At 46.8% G+C, this 14,717-nt stretch overlaps 5 protein-coding genes across 5 annotated transcripts; 3 read left to right on the forward strand and 2 right to left on the reverse strand.

The window, feature by feature from the left end:
• Positions 1–358: 358 nt before the first annotated feature.
• On the reverse strand, positions 359–1,387 carry LOC111065328 (transcription elongation factor S-II-like). Its single transcript, XM_022353438.2, has one exon. The coding sequence runs from the start codon at positions 1,225–1,227 to the stop codon at positions 370–372; it is 858 nt and encodes a 285-aa protein (XP_022209130.2). The 5' UTR covers positions 1,228–1,387; the 3' UTR covers positions 359–369.
• A 362-nt stretch (positions 1,388–1,749) lies between these two features.
• On the reverse strand, positions 1,750–2,390 carry LOC121405019. Its single transcript, XM_041595548.1, has 3 exons — positions 2,258–2,390; positions 2,015–2,193; positions 1,750–1,951 (listed from the first exon to the last, which is right to left on the reverse strand). The coding sequence occupies exons 1-3, from the start codon at positions 2,373–2,375 to the stop codon at positions 1,841–1,843; spliced, it is 408 nt and encodes a 135-aa protein (XP_041451482.1). The 5' UTR covers positions 2,376–2,390; the 3' UTR covers positions 1,750–1,840.
• A 1,755-nt stretch (positions 2,391–4,145) lies between these two features.
• Positions 4,146–12,382, forward strand: LOC111065417 (alanine--glyoxylate aminotransferase 2-like). The gene is made up of 4 exons (XM_022353596.2): positions 4,146–4,533; positions 5,543–5,661; positions 10,580–10,814; positions 10,914–12,382. The coding sequence occupies exons 1-4, from the start codon at positions 4,436–4,438 to the stop codon at positions 11,956–11,958; spliced, it is 1,497 nt and encodes a 498-aa protein (XP_022209288.1). The 5' UTR covers positions 4,146–4,435; the 3' UTR covers positions 11,959–12,382.
• Positions 12,383–13,342: 960 nt separating this feature from the next.
• LOC111065419 (uncharacterized protein C1orf131) lies at positions 13,343–14,071 on the forward strand. Its single transcript, XM_022353597.2, has one exon. It carries the CDS (start codon positions 13,467–13,469, stop codon positions 14,031–14,033), a length of 567 nt encoding a protein of 188 aa, XP_022209289.2. The 5' UTR covers positions 13,343–13,466; the 3' UTR covers positions 14,034–14,071.
• Positions 14,072–14,162: 91 nt separating this feature from the next.
• On the forward strand, positions 14,163–14,657 carry LOC111065420. Its single transcript, XM_022353598.2, has one exon. The coding sequence runs from the start codon at positions 14,256–14,258 to the stop codon at positions 14,553–14,555; it is 300 nt and encodes a 99-aa protein (XP_022209290.1). The 5' UTR covers positions 14,163–14,255; the 3' UTR covers positions 14,556–14,657.
• The last annotated feature ends 60 nt before the right edge of the window (positions 14,658–14,717 follow it).

A 14,717-nucleotide genomic window follows, 5' to 3' on the forward strand; every position in this document is an offset into this window, starting at 1 on the left:
TGGGAAAACAGAGACAAAGATTCTGGACCCGAAATAAAACAAAACCAAAAAGAATTCACCCTAAGAGTACGGAAAAATAGGTGAAGTAAGCGAAAGTTATGGCCAATCTACGGAGTATGCAGTCCAACATTAATTTATCGTAATACAGAATTACAACATATTTTGTCCATTAATGTATGCGTAAGCTATGCGTAATAATTGAAGAGCACCATCGAGTTTTGGGCTATCAGCAGTTAATGTTTATTGACATTTACTCTCTGGCTGTCATTACAATGCAATAATGGAATGTGTGTGGGGAGGGGGTTGCTATTTGGATACATGGATACGTGGGTTACAGTGTGAACTTTGAGCTGCATGTTGCCGCAGTGCTCAGGGGCTCGACGGCTGCTCGCAATTGTCGCAATTGTCGCAATCGAAGACATCTGCAGTGGTGTCCTGCACGATGGCCAGCTGGGCAGCGTTAATGGCCTCCCGGACGAACTTCTCGCGCAGCTTCTTCAGCTCCTCACTGGCCATCTCCTCGGGCGTCATTTTGGCCAGCTGCCCGGCAGAGATGGCGCCGCACAGGAAATGGCTGCTCAGTCCAGGATTCTTCGGATCCTTCAGATTGGACACACGCGATCGAATGCGATTCTTGTACCTTGTGTCCGTCTTATTGAACTCCGAGTAGATGACATCCTCCAGCTCGGCGGCCTTTTGCTCGGGCTCGGCGCAACCTTCGGCCACTGGACCGACCTTCAGCGCTGCGGTCAGCATTTCGCGGCACTTCAAGCGCACGGCATCCGTCATGCCGCCCAAGTGGACGGGAATCTTCTCCTCGCACTTGACCCCTGAGGAGGAACTGCTGCTGCTGCTACAGCCAGACTTCTCGTAGCTGGAACTCGAGGACTGCGATGTGTTCGAGCTCTCATTGGCGGCGGCTGTGCAGTTGGCTGGGTCCGAGGCTGAGGCTGTGGCTGGGTCCGCTGGGGACGGGCTGGACAGGAAGCGTTTCCATTTCTTCAACAGGATCTTGGACAGGGTAATCACGTTGTGGTCCTGGCCGCTCCTGCGCAGCTCGTTGACCGTCCTGCCGATGCGCGTTTTGACCAGCATATCCAGGTCGATGTCCAGCCTCTGCAGGGCCTCCAGCAGATCCAAGGCCTCTTCCGTTCGTGAACCATCGCTCGACGCTGATATCTGGATCAGCGTCTTCTGAATCAGAAAGACTTCATCCTCCAAGCCCATGTTGGCCGTCAGGAACTGCAACAGCGGAGACGTAAGTAGCTTAGGTTAACTGTGGACCGTCGCTGGCTGCAGTTGGTTCCCACAATTAAAAATCAGCAACTGAATTTACTCCGTATCTGTTCCAAATGTCAGATTGAATAAAAGATTTTGATTTTTTACTCTGCCAGTGTGACCATCCATCGATCGATATTCATTGTAAGCCAATGAACGGTTACACTGTTAAATCAGCTGTGTTTTCCCTTTAGAAATAATTCATTTGTGAACAATAAGGAGGGGACATGGACTGCTTTTATTGGGGATGCTTCCCACATTGGGAGTGTGTGGGCATAAATGGGAAATGATAGCGAAGAGCATAGCTTCTCTGTGGCGAGATGGATTGTTGCTTGTCAGCTTCCATTGAAGAGCGAGAATGACTGGCGGGAGGAAGTAGACTACTAAAGGGAAGGGCATGTGGCATAGCTTTAAGCTCTAGCTGCCACACTTCCTTCACGTTATATCTAAAGATATGTACATAGATTTGAAGATTTGTTCACAGCTTTATTCCACACTTAAATAACTTAAATCTTGGGAGGTTTCTATTGTCAAAAGGAACTGCCAATTGGTGTATTTTCTGTCATGGCAGTTCAGCCGATTCACCATTCGATTCCTTTATAATCATGTTCTGCAGACAAACGTACTCCTCCAGGCTGCGAGTTTCCTCCAGAATATCAGCCTTCAAAGCATTCTGAATAGCAAAACAAGATGGATCAGATGGAGAAAACAGGATTGAGATGTATTTTCGGCTTACCCAGTCGTTGCTCAGTTCCGACGTTAAGTGGCGGAATTCTTGGACCTTGCCTCGCAATATATCCATATCCATATTTAGTTTGGATCGGCTTTCCCGCACCCTCTCTCCGGCAAGGGGATCACGCGTATCTTCCATACTTTGATTAGCAACAGTCTTGGCCTCCATTTCCCTTATGCATGCTATATCAGAGTTAAAAAGGGAGTAATACGGAATTTAATTACTTATTTAAAGAAATTCTCGTACCGAAAGACAAAGTTTTGTCGTCTGTGCCAGCATGCGACGCGTCAGGTAGCAGCGATAGTTTTTTATTGTTGCCAATAGATATCGCCAGCGATGGCAGTGGGACGACCAATTTGCGCATTCGCTGTACAAACAAAACAACTCTGTGGCAGCCACTCCAATTGTATTATTTTAGATTCCTAAGTCTAGCATTCAGAGCTACAAAATATTTTGCTGGACTGGCAAAATGATTGAATTCTGCATGCAGGTGGCACAGGTGGCATAACCTGTTCACAGGTTAATTCGAATAAAGAAAAATGCCTTTTATTTCATTTCAGATGAGCAAAAATCGAGAAGGTCACTTCCATTGCCACGGCGAGTGGAAAGGCTTTCCACCGGTACCCGCTTTCATGAGAGAACGAGTACGATTAGCGAGAGGAAACAGACGAGGCGTTGCGGCCACCAGCGAGTCTTTGGCCCATCTAAAAGGGCTCCATAACCTCGAATGTAGTTCCACTCAATCTATGTTTACTTGGCGGGTTTATTTTTTACAAAACAAAAGAAAAATAAAAACGCAATGATTTCCATTTCAGTGAATTCAATTACAGGAACAAGCAGCGCTTCCAGCCTTTTTTGCCTTGGTTGCTGGGATTTGGGTTTTCCTCGCCTTCACTTTCGCTGTCCATGTTCTGGTTCTGAACTGACTGCAACGAATTGGACGTGGACATCTGATCTCCATCTGATCCCAGAGTTTCGGGCAGCTCCTCACGCAACCGCTTCATCTCCTTGGGCCCATCCCCTTCGGTATTGGTGGAGTCTCCTGCCCCTTCGTGTGGACGTTTGATGCCCACATTGCAGCTGACCGCCGAAGCGAAGCTGCTGGTGTTGATGCAGTTGAGTTCCGAATAGGAGCTGCTATCGCTGCTGCTTTCCATTTCGTTCATTTTCAATTTGCCAAAAAGGAATAATGAAAATTAAGCTAAAACACCAAGTCCTACGCGTCAGTCCGTTAGAGATGGAAGATTAACGATATGTCGAGTATATGCTTGAAGTGTCACTATCGATGGTGCGCCCCTTACATAAATAACTGTGTAATTTCAAATTAGACAAGTTAGCCAAGTCGAATGCAAACTTTTTTTCAATTACATATTTATGCATAGCTTATACATCTATCTGCTCATCATAATCATATAATTATTATCATTCAAGTGAAACTTTTTGAAATAAAAAAAGCTGAAGCTTAGCTTCTTGACTAGCATCTACGAGCACGAGCATCCTCCGGCAATGGCTTCACCTTGTGTAAATGCACCTTGCTCTGGCCCTATGCACGTTCGTTGCGCCAAATTCCTATCTGTGTGATTTGGTGCTATCACAGAGGAACGCTCACACACACGCGCCCATGCACCAAGCGAAGAGATTACGCGTGTGATTGAGAGAGGGAGCGTGTGATTGGTGGAGAGAGGGATAGTGATATAGTAGCAGAACGGTCGAGTCACGTGCATGCTGTCGTGCGATACATTTACAGCAACACACACACACAACACGTACACAGGTCCAAGGTTCATTTAATAGAGGGTAAGGAAGTTCCAGTATCAGTGGACTCTTTGGTATTGGGCGGCTTACCTTTCACCTAATATACTTTGGCCGCGCACACACTCTCACTCAAATGCTCGCACACACACACACGGGCAGAGAGAGAGAGAGAGAGAGAGAGTAGCAGCAGCAATAGTAACAGTGGCAATTCTAACAGCAACAGCAGTGTCAGCAGTGCAGCGATAACCGACTGCTAACAGGCAGACAACAACAACAGTACAGTGCCTACCATAAGCAGCCGGCTGCAGCAACAGCAGCGCGACAGCAACAACAGCGCTCGACAGTGAGTGGCCCTGTTATAAAAATGCTACACTCTCGCATAGAATTTGTCATTCGGCGACAATTTCCAAGCACCCAAAGACGTGAAGGCGTCCCGTGCCTTTAGCCAGCGATAATCATCCCAACACAATCAGTGCCACATATCCTTTTGCCGGGATAACAACAGCCTAACAGTTGCCCACTTGCATCTACAGTTACAGTTGCAGCTTGCAGTTTGCAGTTAGCAGTTGGCGATTTGCTACTCAAGCTTACTCCAAGCAAAAGTGCGCGAAATTCCGAAACTTAATTTAAATCAAATCCAATCAAATCCAAAAATCATTATTTTCAAAAATGCCTTTCGCACAAGAGCAATCAAAGTCGGTGGCGGTGGTGGCCAGCGAACAGCTGTCCAAGACGGAGACCATCAAGCTGCGAAACAAACATATAGGGTAAGTGGCCCCCCCAAACAGCTCTCCCTGCCCCACTGGGTGGGTAGTCATATAACACGTGCATGCACGCATACTCGTGTATCCTTTGAGACAAGCAGCGCAGCATCCTTCTTATTAGCCTGCACATCCTGCCCCATTGTTGTGCTGGCCGACCTTCCCTTGAGTTCCGTTTGGCTGTCAAGGTCAAGCGGGCGGCATGGCATCCCCATCCCCCAAACCGACACTCATCGCGTCGCCGTCTGCTCTTCGGGCTCGTCGCTGCTTTGCTCTCCTTTGCTCTGCTCTGCTCTGCTCTGTTGCTCTCCCTTTCGGTTGCCACGTGCAACAGCAGCAACAACAAAAGTTGAAAACTTTTTTGGCCGAAAGTAGACGCCACGCCACGCCACGACACGCCGCATTCATTTATTTTTGGCTCTTTGGCTATTGATTATTTTTCAACGCTTGGCAACAAAAGCAGCAGCATCCGAGCAGCACCCATATTGATGGAAGCAATTTGAGAATTTCAATCAAAGTTTTCCCCTAGAAAGTGGCAAACAAACTGCCCACAAAGAACAATATTAAAATGCATATTCAAAGCAGCAAAGAAGTACTTAAAATGATTGTTTAATCGGTTATAGATCGTGTTTATTATTGCTTTGTTTGCCTCAAGTACAGTACCCACTCCACACCACACACCACACACCCCACTCGACTCGTAAAATGTTTATCAAACATTGCAAGCCAAACAGTTGCAGATCGCCCTGCGGGAATGTATTTGTTCGCTTAACACAAACACGATAATCGCAGTGGCAGTGGGAAAAATATCACACAGGTACGAGTGAGTTGTACGTGGGCTCTGGATCCTAGGCCCCACCTGCCCATACAGAGAGTACAGTCTCAGCGTTAGCTACGTCATTTAATTTTATTACCCACACACTTTGTAATTGGAGGGCAAGTGGCCTAGTTTTGCGTATCTTTCCAAGCACTTATTCCCTTTATTCTTTATTCGCCTGGCCGTGTTTTTTTCCAGGCAAGCCTGCCAGCTCTTCTATCGCTCTGATCCACTGAAAATCGTGCGCGGACAGGGTCAGTATATGTTCGATGAGGAAGGCACACGCTATCTGGATTGCATTAACAATGTGGCACACGGTAAGTAAATCTAATTAAACTGAAATATAATATTTAGCTGGCAAACGGGGCCCAAGCCCAAGCCCCAGCCCAATCATGCATCCAGAATTTCGAATGATACGACTAGAGGTAGAGAGAGAGAGAGAGGGAGAGATTACTTCACTGTTTATGCCGCAGATTAGTGGCGCACGCCCTGCGCTTTTTTTTTGTTGGATGCAAAGTGCACGCCAAAGAGGGGCAGAGAGAGAGAGAGAGCGAGAGAGGACGAGTGTATTTGGCAGCCAAGTTCAAGGTTGCCAGCTACATCCAGAGTAGAGTACAAAAGGCCCAGACATCAGAGGCATGTTCAGGCCCCGGCCCCGATTGAGTTTCGTTCCTCTGTTGTGTGTGCTGTGTCCCCTCTCATAACGAATGCGACGGCAACGGCAGCGGCAACGGCGACGGCAGCGACGACGGCGTACTGAGTCAGCCTTATCAAAGTCAATTGCCAAGTGTGCTGCTTACTGGTGTGTGTCTGATTTTAGATGCTGTTGTGGGTCTGGGTCTGGGACCGGGACCAGGCACCCCCCGGTCATAATGATATTTTCGGGCCCCGACACAGGCAGCCGCCGCCGCCGCGTACGCCTGAGATCTGGATCCGGGGCCCATCGCGACCTGCTCTCAGGCGGATTTCGGGCCCCGATACAGTGGCTTAACGCACAGTAGGCGGCGGGTCCCCGCCCCTCCCGTAGCACGTAGCAATAACTGATGATTAAGAGAAAAGCAATAACATGCCAAAAATCGAGCAAAATATACATACATACATATATGCAATGCACATTTTCGTATGGCATATGGCATATGGCATATGGCAGCGGTGTCCGGTCAAATCCGATGCAGTCCGGTGGGTACAAGCACAACACGGTACATGCATATGTACATATGTACATATGTATGTATGTATGTAGATTGACGTCTGCTGTGCGGACAAATTTGCCGCAATTTGACATTTGACGCAATAACGACCGACGCTGTAAAGCCGTACAAAATCCGTACAACCCAACCTGTTTGTTTACGGAAATTTTCCATTGAATTTTACAAATTTTACAATCCACCCCCAGAAATGAGCGCCAGGAATGGGCCCAGTACCTGCCTGCTAGATACTATTTATGTCGAACAGATATTGGTAGCAGCAACAGGTGTGCTCTGGCAGAAAGGTTTTTGTTTTTCCAAAGCACTTTTCATATGTTCGATTGATGTTGTTTTTGTTTTTTTGTTTTTTTGTTTTTTCGATTTATGCTGTCATCGTTGATAAGAGCTGGGGGGGCGGGGTGGTTTACGCGAAACGGGCACAAGCGGGCGGGGGACGTCCAGCGGACGTTGGCATTGCGAACTGGGCTGGGCATGGGGGGGGGGGAGAAGTGATAAGACCATCCCTCCCCCCACCCCACCATTCCCACTGTACTATTTATAGAGCAACAAGCGTTTGGACAATGCACCAAATCGGCCCCAACATGCTATAACTTTTGGTGCTGATAATACTGAAATGCTGAGCAAATTAATTGCATTTTTTTTTTCTGATTTTTTTTTTTTTTTTACTGTTTTTAGCTGATTTTTGTGATAGAGCATTTGGCTATAAATAGTTTTGAGATTTATACGTGTGATAACTTGAAACAAAAAGGCACCTAGCTTGCAGTTTGCACAGTTAATGCTCCCAAACTCTCGCCCACATCCCCAGCAAATACAATCGTTAGGTTTCGCTTTGATCGGTGAAAGTTCTCCAAGATCGATTGACCCATTTGCTATATGCACGCCTACACCTGCGTAGAAGAGCTTTATGTAACCTGTGCAACGTGGAAACAAAATTCTCATGGCCCAACAAGCTACGGCACAACAATAACAGAAACTAGAACTACTCTATACACGATGAAGGTGCTGCACACGTGTTGGCCGCCCAGCACCCAGCCACCCATATACCCCCCTCCAACCATCGCTCCAACCATCCATTGAAGTGAGAACAACAACTCGAGGCGAAGCTTGTTTATTGCTATTATGAAACTTGAGTGAGACGACGACTGGCCGGACGTACGTACGTACGTACGCACGCTTTGTGATCGGCCACGTTCTTTGTAATCTCGTGCTACTTTTCCGACTCCACTGGCTGGCTACTGGGCTACTGGCTGCTGGCTGCTGGCACTATTGGACAGGGCCAAGCCGTATTGGAACGGGCCCGTCCTCCGGCGTTATCATCCGCGGGGCGTCGAGCAACATGTGAACGTCTCGTGCCGAATGGAAATGTACTTGAGATAGCCGGCCAGCCCATAAGCAAACAATCAGCTAAACTAAAGCCAATGCATGCATTTGTCCCATAGTGCGTACAGTCTCAGTCTCAGTCTCAGACCCATTCCACATCCCCATTCCACATCCGTCTGCGCCCGTCTAGTGTGTGTGCCGCCCCCCCCTCCCTAGTCTAGTTTAAATATTTGTTGTATTTGTAGCATGTAGTGGGCTGTGGGCTGTGGGCTGTGGGCTGTAGGCTGCCGCCCCTCCATGCAATCAGCTGATGGTCCGGCTCTGGCTCTGTACATACATCCATTGCGAGTGGAAAATTCTGTATAGATAATCAGAAAAACACATCTATCTCTCTCTCTCTCTCTCTCTCTCTCTCTCTCTCTCTCTCTGTCTCGCTGTCATCTTCATGCACGTTCCCCCCTCCCTATATGCATACAGATTTTTACTGTGTACAAATAATGATGATGTTGCGAAAAGAGCAAAGAAAATTTCGATACATTGTACACCGCATTCACACACGGAAAATGATGTGCGAAGGAACTCAAATCTAGGAGATTATTTCTGGAAATACTTTGGGTACTTTCTTTGGCTGCATTTTCCGCCATAGAGCTAATCTCTTGAGATATTTTAGATCATTTTTGAACTATGAGCCATGAGCCTCTGTTTTTTAATTCCAAAAAAAATCTTTGAATTTACTGCAGAAACTTCCTTTGAGCGGGAAAGCTGCAAGGCTCTGCTGCAAAAAATTCACTTAAGGTCTTTAAGGAAAATCCCCAAGCAAGTTAACAGCTCAATCGAAGCAGAAACTTTTGGCCTGGGCAAATGCAAAATCCCAAAAATAATTACCCAGAGCCTATCATTTAAAGTGGCTGTAGATTAGCGCCAAAAACCTCGCTAATAGATCGCTTAACTATGGCCCGTTGGATGGTGTCACCGTCACCATTCGTGTAAATGCCTAAAAATAAATTGAATAATACACGTGAACACGGTGGACGACCCACGTCCGACAACCCACAACCCCCACAACACCTTGGGGGCGTTATCGCATCGTTTGCGCATCGATGCTGGCGATTGTGTGACACCGAAAATACATTTTTTGTTTTTGTTTTTGTTTGGTTCTTTTTTCGAGTGCCACTAATGTGAGGTGGCAGACAGGCCCGGGTCCAAGTAGAGCGCGTCAGGCCCCGGCAGCCGATCCGATCCGATCCGATCCGACAGCTACGGATCGACAACGATAAGCCACTTGGGGGACTGACTGGCCACTGGCCACTGGCCACTGAGTCGATGTCGGATTGTCGTTTGTCCGGTCCGGTCCACTACCCGGCTGTTGACTGATTACGTAGTTTTTGGGGGTCAACAAATGTACATATATTTATGTATGCCTCATCATGAGTAGCCCCCAACTTGGCTCTCGCGCCCTCACATTCTGCCTTTGCCTCCGCCACTGTATTTGTACTTTTGTGATTGTGATTGTGTGGTTCCAATTTGGATTTGGATTCGCCAGCAGCGATAAGACAGCTCGTTGTGGTAGCCCCATGATACCCGAGTATCACGTGAAGCGCACGCGATTCCTACACGTTTTACTCTGTGTGTTTCGCTGGCTGCCCCTTGCCTCGCTGCCTGCCTCCCTGCCTGCCTTCTACTCGTACTCCTACTCATAGTCTAGTTGATAGTGGGGGAGACCAAGTGGATTTTCTGTTCTGTTTTCTATCTTTGGTTGCGCTGATTACGCACTTCAGTTTAGTTTCACTCGAGTTTGACCATGGGGCAGGCGGCGAGGAGAGTCTTGGACTGAATGGAATTCGCTCGTTGGGGGCTAGTGGCAAAAGTACAGTTGATCTCTGTGGCCTAAATGGCACTGCAATTGGTGATAGGAGAGCATGGGGCAATGAAACTTGAGCTAAGGATTGACTGTAATTTAAGCAAGTCTTTTCGCTTAAATAATAATATGATGAAAATATTTGATAACAATATTTTTCATATTTAAATTTAATTTTTGATTTGGAAACAAAGATATTTGCAGTTTAAATACATATATTTTTATACTCGTACTCAAAAAGAGTTAAGGCGTATATTGTATTTGTGGTAAAAGTGGATGTCTGTCCGTCTGTCGCCTGTCTGTCTTGATGAGTGCCTAGATCTCAGAGAGTATAAGAGCTAGGGCAACCAAATTTTGTATCCAGACTGCTGTCATATCACACTGTTACAAGTGTATTTAAAAATTTAATTTATTTTAAAATTATATACGGACTGAGTATGGGTATAAGTAGAGTCGCGTCCCCAGAAGCGACTCACACGTTCCTTCTCGTTTATATTTAAATTAATTATATTTCATATACAAATCAATTGAATATTTTCTTATTTAAATCAAATATTTTTCTTACAAATTTATTATATTTATTTTAAAGTATTAAATAAAAATATGAAAATATTGAAATTAAATATATTTCTTACAAATTTCATAAATTATATTTCTTTTTAAGTGTTTTTTTTTTTGTGTAGATTAAAAATACTTTTTAATGCATATTTATTTAAAACAAAGTGAATTCTGTTCAATTTCATTAACTAAATATACTGTTTAATTTTTTAATTATTTTTAAATTAATTTTTGTATTTTTTCGAAAACTAATTCCATTTTATTTGTGCTTTCTGTGTGTGTTTTTTTTAGTGGGTCACTGCCATCCAGAGGTGGTGCGTGCCGGCGCCCTGCAGATGGCCACCATATCGACAAACAATCGCTTCCTGCACGACGAGCTGGTGCAGTGCGCCCAGACGCTGACCAGCAAGATGCCGGAGCCACTGTCCGTGTGCTTTTTCGTCAACTCCGGCTCGGAGGCCAATGACTTGGCACTGCGGCTGGCCCGTAACTTCACCAAGCGCCAGGATGTGATCACCCTGGACCAGTAAGTCGATCAAAGAATTGCCCCACAGCCTTCGATTCGGGGATGATGCTTACCCTCTCTCTCTCTCTCTCTCTCTCTCTCTCTCTGTCTCTGTTTTAGTGCCTACCATGGACACCTGCAGGCGGTGATGGAGGTGTCGCCGTACAAGTTCAACCAGCCGGGCGGCGAGAAGAAGCCCGACTATGTGCACGTGGCCCCCTGCCCGGACACCTATGGCGGCCAGTTCACCGACAAGATGTACCCCAATGCGGATCTGGGCGCTCTCTACGCCCAGCCCATCGAGGAGATATGCCAGCGCCAGTTGGCCAAGGGCCAGGGCGTGGCCGCCTTCATAGCCGAGAGCCTGCAGAGCTGCGGCGGCCAGATACTGCCACCGGCCGGCTACTTTCGGGCCGTTTACGATGCCGTACGCTCCGCGGGCGGCCTCTGCATCGCCGACGAGGTGCAGGTGGGCTTCGGTCGCGTGGGCACCCACTACTGGGCGTTCGAGACGCAGGGCGTCGTGCCGGACATTGTGTGCGTGGCCAAGCCGATGGGCAACGGGCATCCCGTGGGCGCTGTGGTCACCACCCAGGAGATAGCGCAGGCCTTCCATGCCACCGGAGTGGCCTACTTCAATACGTATGGCGGCAATCCGGTGTCCTGTGCGATCGCCAATGCCGTGATGCGGGTCATCGACCAGGAGGGACTGCAGCAGAATGCCCTCCAGATGGGCGACTACCTGCTGCGGGAGTGCAGCCACCTCAAGCAGGAGTTCGAGTGCATCGGCGATGTGCGCGGCGTGGGACTGTTTGTGGGCATTGAGCTGGTGAAGGAGCGTGAGGGCCGCACACCCGACACCAAGTCCGCCCGCTGGCTGGTCAATCGGATGAAGCAGCTGCACCAGGTGCTGGTCAGCTCGGACGGGCCCAATGACAATGTGATCAAGCTAAAGCCGCCCATGTGCTTCAGTCGCGAGAATGCCGACGAGTTTCTGCTGGCCTTCCGCGAGTGCCTCGCCACCCTCACCCAGGACAAGCTGGCCACGGAGGCGGCGACAGCCGCTGCCAGCAGCACCCATGGGGTCATTGCCACCGCTGCGGAGACGCTGGCGAATAAGACGAAGCTCTTTGAGCGACAGGATCGCCTCATAAAGTCGGTCTGAGGGGGCGCCTCCTCCCTGTCGACGCTGCTCCAAGGCACAAATTAGCTTTAGCCCTTACACCCGAGGATATTTATATTTATATTCCATGGTCCCCCAAATCACATGCCCCATGCCCCATGCCCCACAGTCCCCTGTCCCTACATGGATATATATGTGTTTTTTTTTTTTTTTTATTAGTTTTAGTGCCATTGCTTTAGCTTTTAGAACAAATCTAGGCGTATATAATCCTAATCAATCCAACCGATATCTACGCGTATGCCAACCTTACATATACATATGTACATATATATGTACATATGTATGTATGTATAAATAACCATTATCTTTTGAGTCGATTATCAATTTATCTTCTAGTATCTAGAAACTTAGGGAGCTCATTACGAATTTCGTTCTTTTATTTTTAATTTTTGATTTTTGTTTTTTTTTGTTAGCTTTAAGTACAAAATGTGTAAAAAATGTTTTTGAATATTAATTATATTTTTTTTAACCACAAAGCTGAGACTTGACTTGTGTTTTTGTTGTTGGACACACTCTACACATAGCTAAAGATTCTCCGAATCTCTCCATGCCTCAGGTTGAACGGCATAATTCTGTTGCTGGGCCATTAGAACTGATGCAGCACCTTTTTCAGGGCGTGACAAATCACCCCACAGGGCTTCCCCAACCGGCTGGGGCTGGGGCGAGTGGCAATCGTCCATGATCAGATAAAACGGCTGCTTGTAGTCCTCCAGGGACCTGTTCACATCACTCCTTCTTTCTCGGAATATGTTCAGATTCATAAAGAGCGTCCTCAGAGTGCTGAGCTCCATGTTGACTTCACCTGTCCTGTCTTTCACTGATTTCCTCAACTATTTTAATCCTCTACATCCCGTAAGAACCGTAATAATATACTAATACATATTTGTGCTCGTTGCTTAATTTTATTTTGCCAAATCCGTTACTTTGTCTAGGTAAAAAATTATCCTACTTTGGACTGTGCAGAAACGTACACATTTCCTCGCTAGAGGTCTCTGTCGAATTTTACATAAATATGTAGTTCATTTGTAGCAAATGTGTAGTTATCATGTAGTTACCATGTAAGACATTAATTTTGCCAGCAAAAGACCATTTCTTTATTTGATTAAAACTTATTTTACGAATAATCAAATGGAATCGAGTAATAAAAATAACCACATCTTTTAGGAAATTAATCAATTTATAGTATAAAATTATATCATCATTGCTGAGGGCTCCAGTAATTAGTAAATACAAATCCGAATATCAAAATCGGGGAAATGGAAATTTGATTAACGATAGGGATAAGCCCATATTCTTCGGTATTTTTAAGGTATATTATGAAAATGAAAAGGTGTATTTCGGTATATTTCTGAGGGTCTGACGGTATATTTTAACGTTAAGTCCGCGGACACACTGTTCGCATGGCATGCTGACTACCAAAAATATTTTGGTTTGAGTTTATTTACTTTTTGGACTGAACGAATTGTATTGGATTGGCTTCGGTGTTCACCATGAACATCAGCGAAGATTTCAAGCCCGTGCCAACACGGGCTGCACTTGCGGCTCAGAAGAAGCAGGCCAGCTGCGAGTTCAAGGCATTGGTGTTCCAGGAGCCGCAATACCAGTCGAAGTCAACCAAGTCGATGCCAGACAAACAGCAAGAAACATCTGAAGCTGGACAAAGGAGACCCCGCAAGGACTCTGCTGCTGCTGACACTAACCCGGAGTTCGACATCAAAAAGGCCCGACATGAGGTGCTCAACTTTGCCATGAGCAATCAGCGTGTGACCAAGAACAAGCGCAAAATGGAGATTTTCCAACTGATCAAGCTCGGCGCCAAGCCGCCAAAGAAAGCGGCCAGAAACTACAAGGAACTGAAGGACGAACGCCAGCGACTGAAGAACATACGGGAGGAGCGAAAGAAGTTTCATCAACTGGGAAAAAATCAAGCTGGTGCGGCTAGTGTCAAGTGTCGAAGCAAAAACAACGAGGAACGCAAGCAGAAGAAACGCGCGCCCGTTTCCAACATCGACCAGCACTACGGCAAGGCGCAGCCTAAACTCAAGAAAAGAAAATAGCCATATAATGTCCAGAATAAACCTAATTTAGTAATATATTTCCAGTTTGTTTTGAAATATCAGTGCGCCCTTTAGTGTGGCCAGACCAGTGTGGTTGGCAGTGTTGGTCACTTCTCCTTGGCCTTGCCGAGCACTGGTGGGTTCCTTACATAACATTGTTGTTGATTTTGATACGATTACGTGAATATTTTGGTTAAAAGTTTCGTCAGGTTGTGGCCAAAAATGTTTTCACGCTCACGAACTGTCGGGCCGGTGATGTGCCGTTGCTACACCCAAATCAAGGGCGGCTCCAATCCAGCAGGACGCAGCAGTGGAGCAGGCGCTCCCCAGCCCAGCACCAAGGTGACGGGCCTCAGCAGCAACTGCGTCAAACCGACATCGGCTCCAGTGGGTCCAGGTGCTTCAGCATCCGGCGGCTACAAAGTTCCCGAATACTTCTCCTTCAACCGTTTCAGCTTCGCCGAAGCGGAGGTGGAAATGTCCAAGTTCCGCTGCCCCCAGCCATCTGCGTTGACGAAGTAATGGAGTGGAGTGGAGGACATTGCGAAGGACATTGCGAAACCAAATGAAGTAAATGTATAATAAACGGAACCCAGCCTCAAGATCAGGCTAAGCCTGTTCAAATTAAGTGTATTTGAATTTAGCATTTAATGTTATGTCTGGAGGGGGTAGGAAGAGGGGGAT

Source organism: Drosophila obscura, unplaced genomic scaffold (assembly GCF_018151105.1).
Source record: "Drosophila obscura isolate BZ-5 IFL unplaced genomic scaffold, ASM1815110v1 contig_73, whole genome shotgun sequence".
Classification (NCBI taxonomy): domain Eukaryota; kingdom Metazoa; phylum Arthropoda; class Insecta; order Diptera; family Drosophilidae; genus Drosophila; species Drosophila obscura.